The following is a 22,781-nucleotide window of genomic DNA, read 5'->3' on the forward strand; positions in this document are numbered from 1 at the left end:
GATTCACACAACAAGGATAACAACCTTTATTACTCCTGCCCAAATAACAAGGAGACTGGAGGTCCAACATCAGCCAAAAGTGATCATTTGGGCAAGCAATCCCATCATGCTGAGCCCCTTGGCAGGGTGGATGTGCCTATGCAAACGATATCAGCTCCTGAAGTCCTCTTCCACTGTCTCTGAGCACCACACAACCCATGACGAGAGTCCTGGGGCAGGCCACGCTTCCCTGCTCATAGCCCCAATGGGAGGCATCTCAAGACTGTGCATGGGACTGGCCTGCCCCCACAAAGCAACCCCTTCACTTCCAGCCCAGCCCTTGAAAGGACACAGTGCCCAGGCCTAGCTCCTGAGCTGTGCGTTCCCAAAGGCAATGCTGCAGCTGCAGCCCTGTGGGTTTCTGTGTCAGTTATAAAATCATTGTTCAAAGGCAACTTCCCAGTGCTCCTCTGAATGGTGATCTAGGGGAATCTGGCTAATAGCCCTGATCAATCTCTCTATGGCATTCATCTGACTCCCATCACCATGGCATCCAAGCACCTCCCAGTTGTTAATATATTTACTCTCACAGCATCCCTGTGCGGTAGGACAGTGCTACTATCCCCATTGTACAGTTTCGGAACAGGTACAGAGAGGCTAATGGACTTGGCCAAGGTCCCACAGGAACTACATGGCAGAGCTGAGCATTGAATCCAGTTCTCCCAAGTCCTAGGCTAGCACCCTAGCCAATAACTAGGGTCTTGTCTGGATTAAGGTAAGGTGTGAATTTAAAGAAGAATACATGGCCTCTCTCTTTCCAGAATATGTATTCCTTTTTCCAAATTAGCTTACTCCACTTTGGAAGTGGGTTGAACCAGAAAGCATACCTGGAGTTATTCCAAAGTAAGTAATTCCTCTTTAAATTCACACCCTACCTAAATCCAGAATAACTCTCTTGTATAGATGAGCCCAAACAGGGCCCAGACAGCAATCCTAGGGATCCGAGGACAGACGGAGGAGTAAAACCTAGAGAGTGAAGCTGAGGCATGGAGCTGTCAGCAAAATTTACACCAGTCTGAATCCTACAGCTCAATAGAAGCCCAGCTTTTATCGAGATGGTTTATGTTTAACTAGACAATATATGAGCCCTGTTCCCTTAACTAATTTTCCTGGTGCCATAACTGACAAAGCATTAATCGTCCCCTGCCATTATTTATTTATTTTCTCTGGCCATACTGTGACAGGACACCTTATTTTCTTTGTCAAATGCCATTAGCCTCAGCACAGGCATACAGGCTGCAGAAGACAGATGCTGGTAATAATCATGAAATTCTCATTATTTACCATCACTTCCATCATGTTTCAGTTATTTATGTCCCGTGGGCATGGCCAGAGACTGTGGGTTATTCTGATAGTCAATCATAAAAATGCAATTGTTGTTAATAGTCACTCTGTCTCTCTTCGTTTCGCCAGCTCACCCTCCGCTGCCCCCCAGACACATTCTGCCTCACCCCGCATGCTCTGCCTCTGGTTTGTGGGAACGAGTATGGTCGTGTGGATTGGGAAGGAATAAAGTACTGGAGAAAGACAGGCCCCAGGCCAGGTTCCCCAGTGTTCTGAGATCTACCAGCTCTTCTCTTCCTGACCCACAGCTCCCTGTGGCTCCTGATCCTAGGATCCCACACGCAGCCCTGGCGGTGCACCTGTCCTGTTACTTCCCCAGCTGCTCCAACCTTGGGCTCCATGCAGTTCTGCTGATGCCTCTCGTCCTGATCTGCAGCCAAACTTGCTATTCCAGCCCTGAATTCCCACCCACCTAGCTCTGCCGGTGCCCCTCAATCCCAGCCTACAGCCACCTCTGCTGCTCCAGTCAGGGGACCCAGCCAGGCTGCACCATTTCGGAACATTTCAGACTGCTTCCTGCTGGGGTCCTTTTGTGATTACTAGGATCAGACCAACAACCTGATTTTCACTGTGGCCCAAGGCACAAACCCCAGGTTTCCCTGAGTGACCACGAAACACTCCATGGTCTCCTCTGCTTTAAAGTAGAATTGAATTCAGGGATGGCTCATTGGCCTTGGAGCTTCAGCAAAGCTGATGCAGTCCTCACAACACCATGCACACTGTCCTTGCCAACGTTCCCAGTCCCCCTAGAGGAAGGGTAGGGGTGAGAGATTCACTTCCACGGACCTTGCACAGGATGGCCTCTCCACTGCGACTGCTGACAGATACTAACTAGGGACAACTGTGTTAGCTTTGACCTCATGCGGTACCTCCCTTGCAGGAAAGGCACTGTGACCCATTTCCATGGAGGCCTCTAGGGTGGGTTGAAATGTGGATTCTCGAGGCTGCAGGAAATTGCAACATTTCCAAATTTCCCTTTGTCTCGAATTGGAATGAAAAGGTGAAATTTTAAAAATTTTCTGGGAAACAACATTTCTGAAAAATTCTGCTTCAGGAACCTCAAAACCACCTTTTTATGTGCCTCATTTTGACTTTATCCGTTCGGCATGGACGCCAGAACAGAGTGGGCCAGAGGACCATGGTCCCATCACTTTTTACCGGCCATAAGGGCAAGCAACGGGGAGGTAGCGAGTAGAGAGGAGCGAGTGGGGGGTGGAGCCTTGGGGGAAGGGACAGTGTGGGGGCAGGGCCTCAGGGGAAGAGGCAGCACATGGGGCAGGGCCAAGCTTTGGGCACCAGTGACCTCCACTCACTTTTAGGGAGCTTCCTCCACTCCTGCCTTATGGCCTTTATGTTGTGTTACAATTATATATATATATATATATTTAAATGGTAAAGTTTGAAACAGGGGGCTCCGATCATTTTTTGATGAAAAGGTTGATGAGATGGACACATTCCCACAAAACCATTTGGTTCTGTCCAATCTGCATTTTTGGATGGCAAGTTTTCCTTTGAAAGGTTTCGACCAGCCCTAGGGGCCATTGAGCAGTAATGCCATGGGCTGTATTTGAACCAGAGATGAGGTTGTGAGAGACACCATATTCCACAGACCTGTTCTTGCTCTCCTTGTTTTCTCTAGCACACTGCTTTCTTTATAATGCCCTCCCTGGACCTTGCACATGTCATGTGTCATAAACGGACACTGAAGACAGAAGTCTGATGCAGCTGGGAACCAACTTTGACTCAGCTTCCATCTGAGACAGCATATTATAGAACAGGGGAAGGCAACCTATGGCATGTGTGTTGAAGGCGGCACATGAGCTGATTTTCAGTGGCACTCACACTGCCCAGGTCCTGGCCACCAGTCCGGGGGGCTCTGCATTATAATTTAATTTTAAATGAAGCTTCTTAAACATTTTAAAAACCTTATTTACTTTACATACAACAATAGTTTAGTTATATATTATAGACTTATAGAAAGAGGTCTTCTAAAAACATTAAAATGTATTACTGGCACATGAAACCTTAAATTAGAGTGAATAAATTAAGACTCGGCACAGCACTTCTGAAAGGTTGCCGACCCCTGTTATAGAACAAGACCTTCTCAGTGGTCTGGGCTGTCGATGGGCAGCCAGACCAAGATATCATATATGTTTCTGAGCCTCTGTACCAACCATAGCAGTTAGTCTCTAGCACCATATGGACCCACTGGTTTGATTGCAATTAAGATGCCCAAAATGTTTCCATTCACAATGAATCAGCACTGGGAAAGGGTTGGCTCTTTTATTTGAATCCACTTTGTAAGGGATTATTTGCAGTTATGCATGGTTTTATCATGCTAATGATATCTCCTGCGTCAGGACATAAGGGATTCACTGGGGCATTAGGAAGAATTCACCCCATTATTGCTGGTGGGAAATAGTGCAACTGAGCATTTGCTCACCAGAAAATTCCATTTAATCAAAATCGAAACCTTCACGGAGAATTTATCAATTTTGATTGAATTTAATTTAGAAAAAAATCAAAACAAAGCTTTTTGACAACATCAAAATGGGATGTTTTGACATTGAATGTTTTCCCTTTTTTTTAATGACTATTTTGTTTTTTCTAATATAAAATAAAATAATTTCATGTTGAAATTTATTTTATAATTTTTTAAATGTTAAAAGTTGAGATAGAAACAGAATGTTTTATGTTATCTGCATGAAAAACTTTAATGGATCCAAAATGATTTTTCAAATTTCATTGGCAGGAAATTTTGAAATTTGAGAGTTCATTCTGATTCAGAACAAAACCAAGTTTTAAAATCATGGCAGTTCCCATCCATAACAAAACATAATTTTTAAAAGGGCTCGAGAGGTGATCCTGACAACTACAGGCCTGAAAGCCAGACTTCGGTACTGGGCAAACTGGTTGAAACTATAACAAAGAACAATATTGTCAGACATATAGATGAACATAATTTGTTGAGGAAGAGTCAACGTGGTTTTAGTAAAGGGAAATCATGCCTCACCAATCTACTAGAATACTTTGAGGGGATCAACAAGCATGTGGACCAAGCATGGGATCCAGTGGATATAGTGTACTTAGATTTTCAGAAAGCCTCTGACTAGGTCCCTTACCAAAGGCTCTTACGCAAAGTAAGCTGTCATGGGATAAGAGGGAAGATGTTCTCATGGATTGGTAGCTGGTTAAAAGATAGGAAACAAAGAGTAGATATAAATGGTCAGTTCTTCTTCGAGTGCTTGCTCATATCCATTCCAGTTAGGTGTGCGCGCACCGCGTGCACATTCGTCGGAGATTTGTACCCTAGCAACACTCGGTGGGCCGGCAGGGCGCCCCCTGGAGTGGCACCACTATGGTGCCGGATATATACCCCTGCCGGCCCCTCCGCTCCTCAGTTCCTTCTTACTGCCCGTGTCGGTCATTGGAACAGTGGAGTGCAGTTGCCTGACCTCCACCTCCCTAGCGATTCGCTCGTTTTCTTCTAATTGTGTATATAGTTCGATTTCTTACAAGTATAGTTAGTGTTAGTCATTAGTTCTGTAATACTTGTTGTAGGTAGTTTGGGGGATTCGGGGATTAGTCCCGACCCTTTCCCCGGTACCGGGGCCCATGCCCGGCTCACCGGGCTTCAAACCATGCTCGGCCTGCCATAGGCCGATGCCTACAGGAGACCCGCACGACTCCTGTCTTAGGTGCTTGGGTGAGTCTCATCTTACAGACAAGTGCCGCATCTGTAAGGCGTTCAAGCCCCAGACTAAAAAAGAGCGGGACATTCGCCTAAAGACAACTCCTGATGGAGGCGACTTTGACTCCCCAGTCATCGGCACCGGCAGCGGCACCGGGAACAAGTACCTCCTCGGCACTGGAGCGCACGCCATCGGTGAAGACTCCACGACATCAGCCTTCATCCGCCCCAGCTCCCACCCGGCACCGCTCGCTGTCACCTAGGAGCAAGAAGCATAAGCCTCCTGCGGCGACTGTATCCACACCGCAGTCCGAGCGCTTAACCAAGTCGGATCGCCCGGTACTGTCATCTGCTGCGGCACCGACGTCCTCCACACCGTTGATTCCGGCCTCGCAAGGGCCATCGAGTCCGGTGCTTACCAGCTCCCCGGCACACGCCGTGGTTGAGCTTACTGTGCCATCCACGCCGGAAACATTCTCCGCAGCACGAGACTTGATCGCCATGATGGAGTCTGAGCTGCCTCGACCCCCGGCACCGCCGGTTCGGGTCCCTCAGTCTATTGGCAAGCCGGCCCTTGTGAGACCTTCTTCACCCGGCACCACAGAGCTTCGCCGGTCCTGGTCCAGGGCCCGCCGTCAATCCCGACCCCGCAGCCGCTCGCAGTCCCGGTACCGTTCTCCATCGAGGTACCGGTCATACTCGCAGTACCGCTCGAGATCCCGGTCGCCGTCCAGATACTACTGGCACCGATCCAGATCTAGACACTCGCGGCACCGGGCCTCTCGCAGCCGATCTCAGCATGGCGATTCCAGGTACCAGTCGACTTCCCGGCACCATGCTGGTCGCAGGTCTCGGTCCCATTCCCGGCACTGTCACGACTCTCGGTACCGTCCTCTGGCACCGCATAGAGACGGTCCGAATGGATGCAGAGACACTCAACAAACAGTCTCCGCCCCTCCGTGGCCATCTCACCATCCATCGATCTCCTCTCATGCAGAATCTGCATCATACGGGGATTCGGATAATCACCAGGGCCCTCATCAGTGGCCTTTTTGGACACCTTGGGCCTACCATCAGAACCAAGGTGATCTGCATGTTCCACCGCGGTCCGCCCCTTCTGAACATCGGGCACCAGAATCCACTGTGAGCAGACCTCCCCCGGTGGGTACGGAGGAACCCACAGCCCATGTACCAGATCCACAGGATCCACAGGACATCCCCCAGGACCAGGAACTCCAAGACCCGCTGCTTCCCGGGGTTTCATCCTCTTCGTCACCGGATGAAGCAGTGGCGGGGACGGCTACATCTGGTCCGCCCCCCATTGACCTCAGGTCGCACCAGGACCTCCTGCGGCGCGTCACCCTCAACATTAACTTACTCGTTGAGGAAGTTCCTGAGGTGGACAACCCGGTTGTCAGTATATTATCAGCGGAGGCTCCAACCAGGGTTGCCCTTCCCTTCATCCGCTCAATACAGGCGCGAGCGAATACCATCTGGCAATCCCCGGCATCAGTACCACCCACAGCCAAGGGGGTTGAACGCAAATATATGGTACCATCCAAGGGGTACGAGTACCTGTATGTGCACCCTCCTCCTTGTTCGTTGGTAGTCCAGTCCGTCAACGAACGGGAGCGCCACGGCCAGCAAGCCCCTGCCCCTAAATCAAGGGAGGTCAGGCGCATGGATTTGCTGGGTAGGAAGATCTATTCAGCGGGAGGCCTCCAACTCAGGGTGGCGAACCAACAAGCCCTCCTGTGTCGGTACAGTTATAACACCTGGGAGGCAGTAGGGAAGTTTGTAGAGCTCGTCCCACAGGACTCCCGCCAGGAATTCACAGCTCTCCTGGAGGAAGGGAAGAAACTGGCGTGGACCTCCCTCCAAGCCTCGCTAGATGCCACTGACTCGGCAGCTAGAACCGTCGCATCAGGGATTGCCATGCGGCGTATATCGTGGCTGCAGGCGTCAGGGCTACCACCTGAACTCCAGTATATGATACAGGACCTACCCTTTGATGGCCAGGGCCTCTTCTCCCAGAAGACAGACCCTCAGCTACAGAGTCTGAAGGACAATCGCATAATCATGCGTTCGCTGGGAATGCATACGCCACAGAGTCAGAGGCGATCTTTCTGACCGCAGCCCCAGCGCCCCTACCCCCCACCTCGTCCAAGGCAGGACTTCTCCAGAAGGTGAGGTCTTACCTCTCGCAGACAACAGTCTGGACCCACAAGGGGGTAACAACTCCGGTCCTACCAAGCCACCGGCGGGACCGAAGCCAAACTTTTGAGGGTGCGCCCGAGAGTACCGTACCAATTGCCTCCCAGGATCCTTTTCAGTTTGCCAACTGCCTTGCCGCATTCCTCCCTGCATGGTCCCAGCTGACTTCGGACCGCTGGGTCCTCCACACGGTGGAGTATGGCTACCGTCTTCAGTTTCTTTCGACCCCTCCTTCCCACCCTCCCTCCTCGTCCCTCTTCAAGGACTCCTCTCACGAACAACTCCTTCTGCAGGAGGTGTCCAAGCTCCTTGCCATGGGAGCTATAGAGGAGATTCCAGAGGAATTAAAGGGCAAGGGGTTCTGTTCCAGATATTTCCTAATTCCCAAGTCGAAAGGAGGCCTCCGGCCTATCCTGCACCTGTGAGGACTGAACAAATTCATGAGAAAGTTCAAGTTCCGCATGGTGTCCCTGGGTACCATCATCCCTTCCCTGGATCCCGGAGATTGGTACGCTGCTCTCGACATGAGAGACGCATACTTCCACATCGCGATCTACCCTCCGCACAGAAGGTACCTACGCTTTATGGTGAATCGTCAACATTATCAATTCGCAGTCCTTCCCTTTGGCCTATCCTCGGCCCCTCGGGTATTCACGAAATGTATGGCGGTAGTCGCCGCCTCCCTCCGCCGTCATCGAGTGCATGTCTTCCCATACCTCGACAACTGGCTCATTCGAGGGAAATCCGAGGCTCAGGTCACCGCCCACGTGAATGTCATCAAGGACCTATTCACCCGTTTAGGCCTGATTATCAACCTGGACAAATCCACTCTGCTTCCTACGCAGAGGATAGAATTCATAGGGGCTTTGCTGGACTCCAATATTGCAACAGCCAGCCTACCCCTACACCGCTTTCAGACTTTGGTCTGCCTCATACAGAGGCTACAAAGCTTCCCAACAACCTCTGTCCGCGCCTGTCTCGTCCTCCTGGGGCACATGGCTGCATGCACTTTTGTGACGAGGCATGCAAGACTGCGCATGCGTCCTCTTCAGACTTGGCTTGCCTCAGCCTATCGTCCTCGCAGAGATGCTATAGACATGGTAATTACGGTTCCACCAAGTGTTCTGGGCTCCCTCAACTGGTGGCTGACGCCCTCCCTGGTGTGTGTCGGTCGTCCGTTCCACCCAGCACAGCCATCGGTGTCTCTGACAACAGACGCTTCCTCTCTCGGCTGTGGTGCTCACTTAGGGCACCTTCGTACTCAAGGCCTTTGGTCCTCTCAGGAGCTGGGGCTTCACATCAACGTCCGAGAGCTGAGAGCGGTCCGACTGGCGTGTCAGACCTTCCAACAGCACCTACAGGGCCGTTGTGTTGCAGTCTTTACAGACAACACAACGGCCATGTATTACATAAACAAGCAAGGAGGGACACGGTCTTCCCCTCTCTGTCTAGAGGTGATGCAACTGTGGGACTTCTGTATAGCCCACTAGATAGAACTGTTAGCCTCCTTTCTCCCGGGAGTCCGGAACTCTCTCGCGGATCACCTGAGCAGATCCTTCCTGTCCCATGAATGGTCCATCCGCCCGGACGTCCTCCTTTCAATATTCCGGAGGTGGGGCTTTCCCCAGATACACCTCTTCGCCTCCAGGGAGAACAGGAAATGCCAGGTGGTCTGCTCCCTGCAGGGTCGCTCCCCAGGCTCCCTCTTGGACGCCTTCCTGATCCACTGGGGAGGTCGTCTACTTTATGCCTTTCCGCCCTTTCCCCTCATTCACAGAGTCCTGCTCAAGCTCCGCAGAGACAGAGCCAGGCTAATCCTGATCGCTCCGGCGTGGCCGAGGCAGCACTGGTATACCATGCTGCTCGACCTATTTCGGGTGAACCCGATATCTCTGCCGCTCTACCCGGATCTGATAACGCAGGACTTCGGCAGACTTCACCACCCGAACCTGCAGTCCCTCCACCTGACAGCATGGCTGCTGTCTGGCTAAACCAATTTGAGTTGCGCTGTTCCACCCCGGTGCAACAGGTCCTTCTGGGAAGCAGGAAGCCTTCCACGCGTGCAACATATCTCACCAAATGGAAGCGCTTCTCCCATTGGTGCGCCCAGCATAACCTTGCTCCTGCAGGTGTATCAGTCCCCATTATCTTAGACTACTTATGGTACCTCAAGGAGCAGGGCCTGGCACTTTCTTCGATAAGGGTGCATCTAGCCGCGATTTCCACCTTCCATCCTGGGGAATCCAGCAGTTCGATCTTCTCCCACCCGGTAGTTTCCAGGTTCCTTAAGGGCTCGGAGCGACTCTATCCTCTGGTTAAGCGCCCTTCTCCTACCTGGGATCTCAGTCTTGTTCTGGCTAGGCTTATGGCCCCTCCCTTTGAGCCGTTAGCCACTTGTTCGCTGCTGTACCTGTCCTGGAAGACGGCCTTCCTAGTTGCTATAACATCCGCCAGACGAGTATCGGAGCTTCGTGCCCTGATGGTGGACCCTCTGTACACGATTTTCCACAAGGACAAGGTACAGCTGCGACCACACCTGGCTTTCCTCCCCAAGGTGGTCTCCGCCTTCCACATCAATCAAGACATTTTTCTACCGGTCTTCTTCCCGAAGCCGCACGCATCACGCCGGGAACAACAGCTGCATACCCTGGATGTCCACCGGGCTCTTGCCTTTTACATTCAGAGAACCAAACCGTTCAGACGCTCGCCTCAGCTATTTATAGTGATCGCGGAGCGTATGAAAGGCATGCCTATTTCTTCCCAGAGGCTATCATCATGGGTGACGTCCTGTATCTGGACGTGCTATGACTTGGCCCACGTCCCAATCGGCCGTCTCACTGCCCACTCTACTCGAGCTCCTGCCTCGTCCACCGCTTTCCTGGCCCAGGTTCCTATCCAGGAAATAGGTCGTGCTGCTACCTGGTCTTCAGTCCACACTTTCGCATCCCACTATGCACTGGTCAAGCAGTCTAGAGACGATGCTGCCTTTGGCTCAGCGATCTTACATTCCGCAACGTCTCGCTCCGACCCCACCGCCTAGGTAAGGCTTGGGAATCACCTAACTGGAATGGATATGAGCAAGCACTCGAAGAAGAAAAGACGGTTACTTACCTTGTAACTGTTCTTCTTCGAGATGTGTTGCTCATATCCATTCCACACCCGCCCTCCGTCCCCACTGTCAGAGTAGCCGGCAAGAAGGAACTGAGGAGCGGAGGGGCCGGCAGGGGTATATATCCGGCACCATAGCGGCGCCACTCCAGGGGGCGCCCTGCCGGCCCACCAAATGTTGCTAGGGTAAAAATCTCCGACGAACGTGCACGCAGCGCGCGCACATCTAACTGGAATGGATATGAGCAACACATCTCAAAGAACAACAGTTACAAGGTAAGTAACCATCTTTTCTCAGAATGGAGAGAGGTAAATAGGAGTGTCCCCCAGGGGTCTGTTCTGGGACCAGTCCTATTCAACATATTTATATATGATCTGGAAAAACGGGTAAACAGTAGATGGAAAAATTTGCAGATGATACAAAATTGCTAAAGATAGTTAAGACCCAGAAAAGAGCTACAAAAGGATTTCTCAAAACTGGGTGACTGGGCAACAAAATGGCAGATAAAATTTAATGTTGATAAATGCAAAGTAATGCACATTGGAAAGCATAATCCCAACTATATATATAAAATGATGGGGTCTAAATTAGTTGTTGCACTCAAGAAAGAGATTTTGGAGTCATAGATTCATAGACTCTAGGACTGGAAGGGACCTCGAGAGGTCATCGAGTCCAGTCCCCTGCCCTCATGGCAGGACCAAATACTGTCTAGAACATCCCTGATAGACATTTTTCTAACCTACTCTTAAATATCTCCAGAGATGGAGATTCCACAACCTCCCTAGGCAATTTATTCCAGTGTTTAACCACCCTGACAATTAGGAACTTTTTCCTAATGTCCAACCTAAACCTCCCTTGCTTCAGTTTAAGCCCATTGCTTCTTGTTCTATCCTTAGAGGCTAAAGTGAACAAGTTTTCTCCCTCCTCCTGATGACACCCTTTTAGATACCTGAAAACTGCTATCATGTCCCCTCTCAGTCTTCTCTTTTCCAAACTAAACAAACCCAATTCTTTCAGCCTTCCTTCATAGGTCATGTTCTCAAGACCTTTAATCATTCTTGTTGCTCTTCTCTGGACTCTCTCCAATTTCTCCACATCTTTCTTGAAATGCGGTGCCCAGAACTGGACACAATACCCTAGCTGAGGCCTAACCAGCGCAGAGTAGAGCAAAAGAATGACTTCTCGTGTCTTGCTCACAACACGCCTGTTAATGCATCCCAGAATCACGTTTGCTTTTTTTGCAACAGCATCACACTGTTGATTCATATTTAACTTGTGGATAGTTCTCTGAAAACATCCACTCAATGTGCAGTGGCAGTAAAAAAAAAAGCTAACAGAATGCTGGGCATAATTAAGAGAGGGATAGATAATAGGACAGAAAATATCATGTTGCCTCTATATAAATCCATGCTAAGCCCACATCTTGAATACTGTGTGCAGATGTGGTCGTCCCATCTCAAAAAATATATATTGGAATTGGAAAAGATTCAGAAAAGGGCAACAAAAACAATTAGGGATGTGGAACGGCTTCCATGTAGAGATTAATAAAACTGGGACTTTTCAGCTTGGAAAAGAGATGACTGAGGGGAGGATATGATACAGATCTATAAAATCATGACTGGTGTGGAGAAAATAGATAAGGAAGTGTTATTTATTCCTTCTCATAACACAAGAACTAAAGGTCACCAAATGAAATTAATAGACAGCAGGTTTAAAACAAACAAAAGGAAGTATTTTTTCACACGATGCACAGTCAATCTGTGGAACTCCTTGGCAGAGGATGTTGTGAAGGCCAAGATTATAATAGGGTTTAAGAAAGAACTAGATAAATTCATGGAGGAGAGGTCCATCAATGGCTATTAGCCAGGATGGGCAGGAATGGTGTCCCTAGCCTGTTTGCCAGAAGCTGGGAATGAGCGACAGGGGATGAATCACTTGATTGTTAACTGTTCTGTTCATTCCCACTGGGGCACTTGGCACTGGCCACTGTCGGAAGACAGGATACTGAGCTAGATGAACCTTTTTCAACCTTTTTTCACTTGCGAATCCCTACAAATTTTGAAAGGAGATGCAGACCCTTTGGGAAATCTTAGACATAGTCTGCGGGGTCCACGGGCCACAGTTTGAAAACCGCTGGCCTACATTACTGGCAGCCAGGTAGACGAACAGTCAAAGTGTCCACAGTGTTGCTGACACTTGGGATTTAGTTGTGAGTCTAGCGATAGTTGGTGCTTTTCTTGAAATCCCAGATCCTGGAGTTGGGGTCATCTGTGAATCTCGACTTTCTAGCCTTCCTGGTTGCAGAGAGATGCTGGGAAACACAACCCCTGAACACCCCAATGGTTCAGAAACCAGCAGCAACTAAAAAGTCCCCCAACTTGCAGGGCCTGCTCTAGGTTTTTTGCCGTCCTAGGAGGAGAAAAAAAAAAACCTCTAAGAGCGCAACTGCTGTCCCTGGGATTGTGCCGCCCCAAGGACATGCTTGGTTTGCTGGTGCCTAGAGCCGGTCCTGCCAACTGATGAAATCTCATGATTTTTAAGCCAATCTCATCAGTTTATTGGGCCTGAAGCAGAGCTTTGAGGGCTCAGGGTTGGCTTACCTGCTTCACCCGCGTGGCATAACATCTGTGACACAGTGTCCCAGGGAGCAGCAAGCAGGCAGTTAGCCACATGGCTGAGTCAGATAAAAGCAAGACTGGAAAGAGTTTATGAGGAATCTGTCTGTAGCCAGCCCAGGCCATGGCCCGTTGGTTCGGTGCAACATACTACCCCTGCATGTGTGTTTGTAATGCCTGAGCGCCTCCCCACCTCACTGCCTCAGTGTGCATGCCTGTTCCGCTGGCTAACAATGTTTGGTTTGGTTTCAGAAGACAGGAAGCTCTTTGTGGGGATGCTGGGGAAGCAGCAGAGCGAAGACGATGTCAGGCGGCTGTTTGAACCCTTTGGCCAGATTGAAGAGTGCACCATCCTCAGAGGGCCTGACGGAGCCAGCAAAGGTGGGAGACGATCAGGCCCCACCTGAGAGCTGGACAAACACTGCGACCCAGCGCCCACTCAAACAGCCATGTGACTTGGCTTTGCCCAGGCTCGCAACCCCCTTTGTGCCAGCCCCTTTCCGTTAGTGTTTGTGCATAGGAACAGAGCATGGCCATCATCCAGGCACAAGCCTTTGCACCCAAAGTGACACAGTGGTTATGGGATGGAACACAACTATATCTGAGATACTCCAGGCACCCTCACGGGGGTGCCTTGCTGATCACTGCCCAGAATGGAGGCACCCCCCTCAGCTCCAGCCTCCACTACCCCAGCCAGCCAGTGCGCCCCCCTCAGCTCCAGCCTCCACTCCCCGGACAGCCAGCATTCACCCTCAGCTCCAGCCTCTGCCCCTGGCCAGCCAATATGCCCCCTTCAGCTCCAGTCTTCTTCCCTGGCCAGCCAGTGTGCCCCCCTCAGCTCCAGTCTCCTCCCGCAGCCAGCCAACACACCCCCCTCAGCTCCAGTCTCCTCTCCTGGCCAGCCAGTGTGACCCCCACAGCTCCAGCCTCCATTCCCCCGACCAGCCAGCACGCCCCCCTTAGCTCCAGCCTTCACTCCCCTAGCCAGCCAGTGCACCCCAGTCAGTTCCAGCCTCCTCCCCCAGCAAGCCAGTGCACCCCCCTTAGCTCCAGCCTACTTCCCAGCCAGCCAGCACACCCCCCTCAGCTCCAGCCTATTTCCCAGCCAGCCAGCATGCCCCCAACCCAGCTCTAGCCTCCATGCTTCCACCCAGCCAGCACTCCCACCCCCTCAGCTCCAGCTTCCACTCCCCCGGCTGGCCAGCCGGCCCCCCTCAGCTCCAGCCTGCACTCCCCTGGCCAGCCAGCCGGCCCCCCTCAGCTCCAGCCTCCGCAACCTTGGCCGGCCAGTCAGCTGACCCCCCTCAGCTCCAGCCTATTTCCCAGCCAGCCAGCGTGCCCCCCACCCAGCTCTAGCCTCCACTCTCCCAGCCAGCCAGCACACCCCCCTCAGCTCCAGCCTCCGCAACCCCGGCCAGCCAGCATGCCCCCCTCAGCTCCAATCTCCACCCCTGGCCAGCCAGCATGCCCCCCTCAGCTCCAGTCTCCACCCCCGGCCAGCCAGCATGCCCCCCTCAGCTCCAGTCTCCACCCCCGGCCAGCCAACACACCCCCCTCGCCTCCAGCCTCCACTCCTCTGGCCAGCCAGCCGGCCCCCCTCAGCTCCAGCCTCCACTCCCCCGGCCAGCCAGCATGCCCACATCAGCTCCAGCCCCCACCCAGTGCTTTGGGAGCGTCATCTTGTGCTGATTGCCACTTCCAGCTAGTACGTTCCTGTTGACTCCAGCCCAGATTATAGCTCTCTGCTCAGCCCTGGCCTCCACGTCCAGTCAGTGCATGAAGGTCCACTCCACCCCCGGTGCGGGTCCGGGTAGCTCCATCCCCAGCAGGGTACTGCTCTCACCTCCATCCTCAGATACTGGGCAGGGGAGCAAAGTACCTAGCTTCCCTGTACAACACACGCTGCAGCTCAGCTTGTGCCGCTAGCCCAAGGCTGTTAAGCAATAACATTACTTTGCATGTACACAGCACCGTCCACCTGAGGATCTCAAAGCACTTTACATACTTGGGTGACTCTGACCATCCCCACTTTGTGGATGGAATAACTGCCACAGAGAAGTGCCCAAGGGGATGCAGCAAGTCCGTGCATAGCTGGGGCAAGAACCCTGGTCTCCCAGGGCTGTGTTCTACCCACTAGGCAATGCTGCCTCTTCTGAATGTCCTGGGCAGGTGTGACTATGCAGGGCAGGCAGAGCCTCCTGCCAGAATGTGTTGTAGCCATGAGCACACATCTCCTCTGCAATGTTTCTCTTGCTGTAGCTCCCAGACTTAACGCTTGTGCTTTTCTCCACCTAGGATGTGCCTTTGTAAAATACGGGAGCCATGGGGAGGCCCAGGCAGCCATCAACAGCCTGCATGGCAGCCAGACCATGCCGGTAAGTGCTAGGGTCAGGAGAGAGAAAGAGGCTCAGTTTTCTCTTCCATTGCACGGGATGGGCCAAGTAACTGGGAGCTGCACCTGGTACTGCAAGAAGAGCAAACTATGGTCACAGAATAGTCCACATGCTCTGTTGCCCCCGGGCATCCGGACTGGATTGACTGGGCTTGTACCAGCGTGACAGAGGAGAATGTAGCCCATGATTCACTGTCCATCCCTAGCTTAAACCAGTTCACCTGAGGCTTAAATTCCATCCCAACTGCCCTTGTTCGGATCAGCTCCTGAGGCTCCTCCTCAGAGCGGGTGGTTTTACACATGCACACTGGGTGCTGTAAGGAAAGTCCATTGAGTCAGTGAGCTCAAATCCCCAAATGTCCTTGTCTCTGAGTGTAGCTAACAGACTCCGGGAGTCACGGGGATTAGCAACCAGTGGTGCCAAATCAGGGGGTGCGGTGGGGACAACCCCTCCACTCCATTTCTGCACTTGCTCCAAGTTCCATAGGAGCTGGGAGGGGCCCTGGCCTGACCACTTTAAGCAATGGTCCCATATTCAATCAGTATGGCCAGTACTGGAGTGGCCCGGAGCATCACTCCAACAGCGTGCTTGCAATGCCACTGGAATTTGACTCAGCTGCCCCTCCATACAGAGTGGCAGTGAAGGCTGGCTGGGCCAAACCTCCTTGCAACATAGTGCACTGGGAGTTTGTTCCTGTCCAGCAAAGCGTGGTGTGGGGTCCACCAAGAAATTGACTCCTGGCAGCACTAGGTAGGTAAGAGAAGGGGAGATTTATGGGGGGAGGAGCAAGGACCAGAACGGGGTCCTGGCTGTGGAGAGGGATGGGAATTTGCCCCTCCCCAAGAAACATCTGCATTGAGGCCACTGGTAGAATGGAAAAGGCCTGCGTGGCCCCAGCTCATCCAAACCCTTTTTTGTTCCCAATAGCACAGTCACAATGTAGGCTGGTGCTATGGGGGGTTCCCCCACACCACTTTGTTAATGCACCTTAATCCTCAGCTTCAGCCCCCTGCTCGTCTACTCCTGTATCCCCCCATCCCTTCACAGACATAGAGCTTTGCCAGATGATCTATGTCTTAATCTGCAGCACCCCCTGCTGTTCTCATCCTGGCACCCTGCCCAGCTCTGCCAGCATCCCTCAGTCCTGAGCTGGAGCGCTCCCTGTCCTTCCAGCCCTGGACTTCTCCTAAACAGAGACTGTGAGCGGGGCAGTGACTTTGTGATGTGGAAACAAAGCTGCTAGGAACCTGACCGAGCACAGCAGCCCTCACCTTTGGCCTGAGGCAGGATTTGAAACCAGGTTTTGAGAGGGGAAAGGCAGTTAGAGCCATAGCTCCTTTGTGTCACTGAATCCAGAAAAAGGGTTTGCTGCTGAGCTGGGACATTCCTGTGTGCACACTTTGCCGGTTCCGTGCTGCTGTCGCAGCTGGCATTTGGCACAACATCACGTTCCCTCTTCTATTTCACCACTGCTCTCATCTCTCACTCACACCCACACCTCTGCATCTCAATGCCCTTGGCACTGCTGTAAGATCGCCTCCTCAGGAGGCACTCAGGGGTATAGCAATGGATACGCCTACTGGCCATGCTCTCTTCCCCTCCCCTACCCATGCATAGTGCTGTCTCCTTAATCCAATCACCAGCTAATCTGATCCTCCATTTAATTCGATCAAACTCTCAGGGATCAAACAGTTTCTTGTAAAAATAACACCAGTCCCGTCCTTTATTTTGATTAGCGCTGAGCTCTCTAGGCAGGTGTTAGGGGTTAATTCAATCACTGGCTAGAGAAAGTTCCCATTTAATTAACAATGAAGGTCAACATTCTGAATGGGAGAGGAAGGAAACAGAGTCCAGGGAAAAGCAATGAGTATAAAAGACGACTACAATTAAACGTTGGATTGATCAAACGCTACTATGGAAAAGCTGGGCCAAAATCTTCCCTGGCGGGACTGCACAGATGTCAGTGGAATCACCCTGGACATGAACTAGCACTGTCACCTGCAGGACAGGCTGAGAGATGCAACCTGGGGCTCATAAAATATACAAGATCAGTTACATAAATCAGATGATGGGATCATACCACAGAGAAATGAGAGGAAGTCTCCCTCTCCGCATGATCCCTGAAGCCTGACCTCAACTAAGGTGGCCATATTTTCAGACTCAGCAGGGCCACCCAGAGAGAGGGGCAAGTGGGGCAATTTGCCCCACCCCCACGAGAGTTTTTTTGGGCCCCTGGAGCAGGGTCCTTCACTTGCTCCGGGGGCCCCAGAAAACTGTCATGGGGCCCGGGCCCCCAGAGCTTCTTCCACTTTGGGTCTTCAGCGGCAATTCGACAGTGAGGGGCCCCCTGCCGCGGGTCTTCGGGGCACTTCAGCGGTGGGTACTGGAGCGGAAGGACCCCCCACCGCCAAATTACCGCCAAAGCAGGGGCCCCCACCACCGAAGACCCCAGGCCCCCTGAATCCTCTGGGCGGCCCTGAGACTCACACACTTTTGTGGCAACTGGTTTTAGGGCCACAAAGAATTCGTACAAAACCCAAAAGTTTTAATGTGTGCCAGCTTCTGACTCAGCAGCAACATGTTCATGTTTCTCGGAGTGGAGGATTTTTTTTACTAACCTAGCGTTTATCATGAAATGCTGGACAAGTGTCATTAACGTTCACTCTGAGCAAAACAGCAGCTTGGAAAGTGTCTGTGATCATTCCACTTCTCCCTTCACTTCAAACGCTGTTCATCACTTTGAACACTCATTCCACTGGACTGTTGGTTCCTGGTAAATGCAGAGCAAATCTTACTTGGTACAATGCTACAACAAGAACAGATATTTTGTAGTCCACAAATTTGGACAGGTGCAATGAAAATCTGGGACATTCCAGCTATCCTGAAAGACATTCCAGGGACATAATATAAAAAAATCCAGGCCTATGCAGGATGGTGAAACCAGGACATATGGGCCAGATCCACAACTGGTGTAAATTGGCATAGCTCTGTTGACTTCAGTGGAGCTCTGCTCATTTACACCAGCCTAGATTCTCCCTACCCCGATCACTAACACAGAAGTTGCAGCTAGCAAGAAGGAGAGAGTGATCAGGAGGGGTTAATAATAGAGAATAAAGAAACCTGCCAGGTGCCATCAGAAAGGTTGTGCTCCAGGTTCATCACCTATATTTATCATTCCCTCTAGGGCAGTGGTTCTCAAACTAGGGCCGCCGCTTGTTCAGGAAAAGCCCCTGGTGGGCCAGGCCAGTTTGTTTACCTGCCATGTCCGCAGGTTCAGCCAGTTGCGGATCCCACTGGCCACAGTTCGCTGCTCCAGGCCAGTGGAGGCTACAGGAAGCAGCGCAGGCCGAGGGACATGCTGGCCGCCCATCCTGCAGCCCCCATTGGCCTGGAGCGGTGAACCGCAGCCAGTGGGAGCCGCAATTGGCTGAACCTGCATACACAGCATGTAAATAAACCGGCCCGGCTCGCCAAGGGCTTTCCTTGAACAAGCAGCGGCCCTAGTTTGAGAACCACTGCTCTAGGGCGTACTTAGCTGCCTGCAGCCAACGCTCACATGCAGAAGTGATGCAGCCATACTTTCTCTTTCCCCTAGGGAGCCTCCTCCAGCCTGGTGGTGAAATTTGCAGACACAGACAAGGAAAGGACTTTAAGGCGGATGCATCAGATGGCAGGACAACTGGGCATCTTCAACCCAATGACCATCCAGTTTGGAGCCTATGGAGCATATACGCAAGCGGTAGGAAATGCTGCTTGATCAGATGGGATGGGGGGCAGGGCCGGCTCCAGGTCCCAGCGTGCCAAGCGCGTGCTTGGGGCGGCATGCCGCTGGGGGCGCTCTGCCCGTCACTGGGAGGGCGGCAGGCGGCTCCGGTGGCCCTCCCGCAGGCGTGCCTGCGGAGGGTCCACTGGTCCCACGGGACTGGCGAGCGGCAGAGCGCCCCCCGTGGCGTGCTGCCGTGCTTGGGACGGCGAAATGGCTAGAGCCGGTCTTGATGGGGGGTGAATCCTTTATCACAGATGTGGGGCACTGCACTTGAGTGTCCTTCAAAGAGCTGATATAGATACCTTCATGTGTACTGCAGATGCCCTAGCTCAAGGGTTCCCATAATACATTCTTAGCAGTAGGGTGTCCTGGTGTCCATAAAGGCCCAGCTATTAGACACTAAGGTCCAGTGCATGTGGGAACTGGTATGCCCACTGCTTTGGAAGAGCTGTACCAAACAGTGAGACCACTCCAACCGTGGCTAGCCCTTTCTCCCTACCGCAAAGCAGTGGGGCTCCAGGAGCAGACACATCTACTTCCCTTAAGTTCATCAGGCTGGAGGCCAAAAAAACTTAACTAGTGGCTTATTGTACAAGAATTTCCTCTGTTTTTTGTGGCTACTGTCTTAAGTGGCATATACAAGACTAGTTGTGTGCTAGACATACCAAATTACAGGCCCCCCGCCCCCATATTGAAATCATGTCTGAAATGTATTGCAATATGCACCAGTCAAAACTGGCAAATTCACATTCAAGCCAAAATCAACCCCTCAATTTAACCCGTCATGCATTGCTTTTGCACCGCGCATGCTTTTAAAGTGTCCCGCTGTTGAAGGCACCTTGCAATGCACAGAAGCAGCGAGTCTCTCTCTTTCCAAAACTGCTGTGCAGTTTTATACAATTTATCATCCTGGCTTGGTAGATCTTTGTTGATGAGAGGCCCAGGTATAGACTAGCAGGTCACATTGAGTTGCCAGGGAAGGATGCATTCACTGCACAACTGCTGTCAGTCTCTCACTTTCATAACCATTGCACCTACTCAGTCAATGAGAGCCTAGGAGACAGTGTTGAAGTGGAACGGAGCAGGACACAATATGTCATAAAACACTTTTCATTCCAAAGGGCTAGAGGCAGTAATCAGTGGGCGCGGGTGGAATTCTCTGGCCTGTATTTTGCAGGAGATCAGACCAGATGAGAACGATCTGTTCAGGCCTTAATATCTGTGAATCTGTGCTTGGCAAAGCAATGATTTGGATAATGACAGTGCAGTGACTGGCAGTAAGCACTCTTCAATGGGTCACATGGCGCCAAATGTGGACGGAAACACAGGGATTGCTGGGATGTGAAGCAATGCATCATGGGGCATTGGGACAGGAACCAGAATGACCCGCACCCTCCGCCCCCTGCCCACAACCCACTGTGCCAGAATGGGAAGAGGTGCTCTGTGGGATAGCTGCCCATAATGCACCACTCCCAACACCGCTGCAAATGCTGCAAATGTGGCCACACTGCGGCGCTGGTAGCTGTCAGTCTGGTCACACTGCAGCACTTTCCCTACACAGCTGTACGATGACAGCTTTAACTCCCAGCGCTGTACAGCTCCAAATGTAGCCAAACCCTTAGACCTCTCTGTCCAAGGGAGGGATGCTGGCACAGTGCTTTTCTGAACATGCTCTCTTATTTCAGTCTTCAAAGCCCCTAGAGATAGCTAGAAAATAGGACCTTGGTGTTCCCTGTTAACTGAAGGCTGCCATGCAGCAGCAGCCTCTGGGTACCCTCAGCACTGTAAACTAGTGCAGGTATTTGGTATGAGCCCAAGTCCTGTTGTGGTGGCTGAATCCATTTCTTCCTGACCCAAAGAGAAGAGTGCTGCTAACAGAACTGGGCAGACTGAAAAGATAACATACAATTCGCTCACTCTCTGCTGTGCAATATTTTCTCGCACACCATTAAACACCCAAAGAAACAGGCCAGGGAAGAGACAGACTCAGCCCAAAATCCCCAGATCCAAAACCTCCCTGAAGTATGGGCCAGTTTAGAACTGGAGCTGCAGCCACACATCCCTGGGGAACCCATTCCTCCTCCTGGAACTGACGGAAAAATGTCAGGAACTCAGGCTCACCTCTGCTTATCATTCCATACACAACTCGGCTGTAGCAGGCCACAGTGAAGAAAGTTACACAGGAGGGCATGACAGGCTCCTGGGTACAGAGAAAAGCTAATTTACAATTCCCTTCCTTCTCCCCTTCTTCCGCTTCCTTTCTCTTTCCTTTTCCTTTCTTCATTTTCTTTTTGTCCTTCCATCTTTCTTTCTTTTTCTTTTTCTTCTGCTTCTTCCCTCTTTCCTTCTTTCTTTCCTTAAGATAATGCAGCAGCAGGCAGCCCTGATGGCTGCAGCACAAGGGACCTGCCTGAACCCAATGGCAGCCATCGCCGCAGCCCAAATGCAGCAGATGGCAGCCTTTAACGTCAGCGGACTAGTTGCTGCTCCTATGACCCCCTCATCAGGTATTTGTCACCCCACCCTGTTCAGTCTCTCTGTGGTGGGTTTCCAGATCCTGGTATGGCAGCCGGATAGCACCTGTCTGGTAAAACATGGGGTGGATCCTCTTGGCACTAGGAAGCCTTCTTCAGGCATGCAACGGGGACTCGCAATCTCCTTTCTTAACAAACTTTGCCCACATGATGATTTGTTTAAAGCAAACAAGCCAGCAATCGCTGTTCAGCTACAGATCCTCTCACGTGGGCCTCTAAATCCCCCCCTCAGCCTCCCCGAGTGACCCAGAGCTAAAGCTCTCATTCTTTCTCCTCTGCACCCCCTTCTCTTTGGGGGTTAGGTACAAGCACACCTCCAGGGATCAGCACAGCGCCCGTCCCCAGCATAGCCACGCCCATTGGGGTGAATGGGTTCAGCCCCCTCCCACCACAGACCAATGGGCAGCCAGCATCCGAGACCATTTACACCAATGGAATCCATCCGTACCCAGGTAGGTCCTGGGGAAGGAAGAGGGGAGGAGCCTGGGAATGTTCTGCCAACACTCTTGCTGTTGGGCTGGCTTGTGCCTGGCTGTTGAAGGAGAGATGGGTGGTGGGGCGTGCACTGTGTGGGTGCACAAACGTTCCCCCACCCTTGTGTCAGCTAGACAGAGGAGGGCCACCTTTGCAGCCCTTGTGCTCACCTAAGCAAACAGATACCAGAGGGCTAGCGCCCCTATCAAGAGTGGCAGGGAGGAATTGGGGCCATGCCCTCCCTCTGCTCCTCCCCACCTGCCACTGCTGTGGGGTGCAGCGGCTATGCCCAGAAGGAACTTGGTGAGTCATTGTACCCCTCTGAGTCACAGAGCTCCCTGCTAGAGCAAAGCAGCACCATGCCACCCTGGACAAGGCACGATGCGTGAATGGCCCTGCGTGGCTCTAAAGGAGCAAAGAGAAAAGCTGAGTGAGCACCCCTAGATCGCTGCTTTCAAACAGGCTTAGGTGAGGAGCAGGGATATGCTGGATGGCTCAGGCAACTGGTGATAGGATACCAGGTCTTTCAGCTCCACCTCACCAGCTCCTATCTGTCCAGCATCAGGAAGACCCGAAACAGTACCCATTGGGTGTCTGCTCAG

At 51.9% G+C, this 22,781-nt stretch overlaps 1 protein-coding gene across 12 annotated transcripts in view; it reads left to right on the top strand.

Moving 5' to 3' along the window:
* Positions 1-22,781, top strand: part of CELF6 (CUGBP Elav-like family member 6) — a 230,026-nt gene that overhangs the window by 149,941 nt on the left and 57,304 nt on the right. For 7 of the 12 annotated variants that reach the window (XM_050968352.1, XM_050968344.1, XM_050968343.1 and 4 more), the window contains 5 exons: positions 13,265-13,393; positions 15,308-15,387; positions 19,001-19,144; positions 21,534-21,678; positions 22,008-22,157. In XM_050968352.1, the coding sequence (XP_050824309.1) occupies positions 13,265-13,393; positions 15,308-15,387; positions 19,001-19,144; positions 21,534-21,678; positions 22,008-22,157 (648 nt within the window). The remainder of the gene's footprint in view (positions 1-13,264; positions 13,394-15,307; positions 15,388-19,000; positions 19,145-21,533; positions 21,679-22,007; positions 22,158-22,781) is intronic. The other 5 variants (XM_050968341.1, XM_050968351.1, XM_050968348.1 and 2 more) reach the window with 2 other exon arrangements.

This window comes from Gopherus flavomarginatus, chromosome 9, assembly GCF_025201925.1.
Source record: "Gopherus flavomarginatus isolate rGopFla2 chromosome 9, rGopFla2.mat.asm, whole genome shotgun sequence".
In the NCBI taxonomy this organism is placed as follows: Eukaryota; Metazoa; Chordata; order Testudines; family Testudinidae; genus Gopherus; species Gopherus flavomarginatus.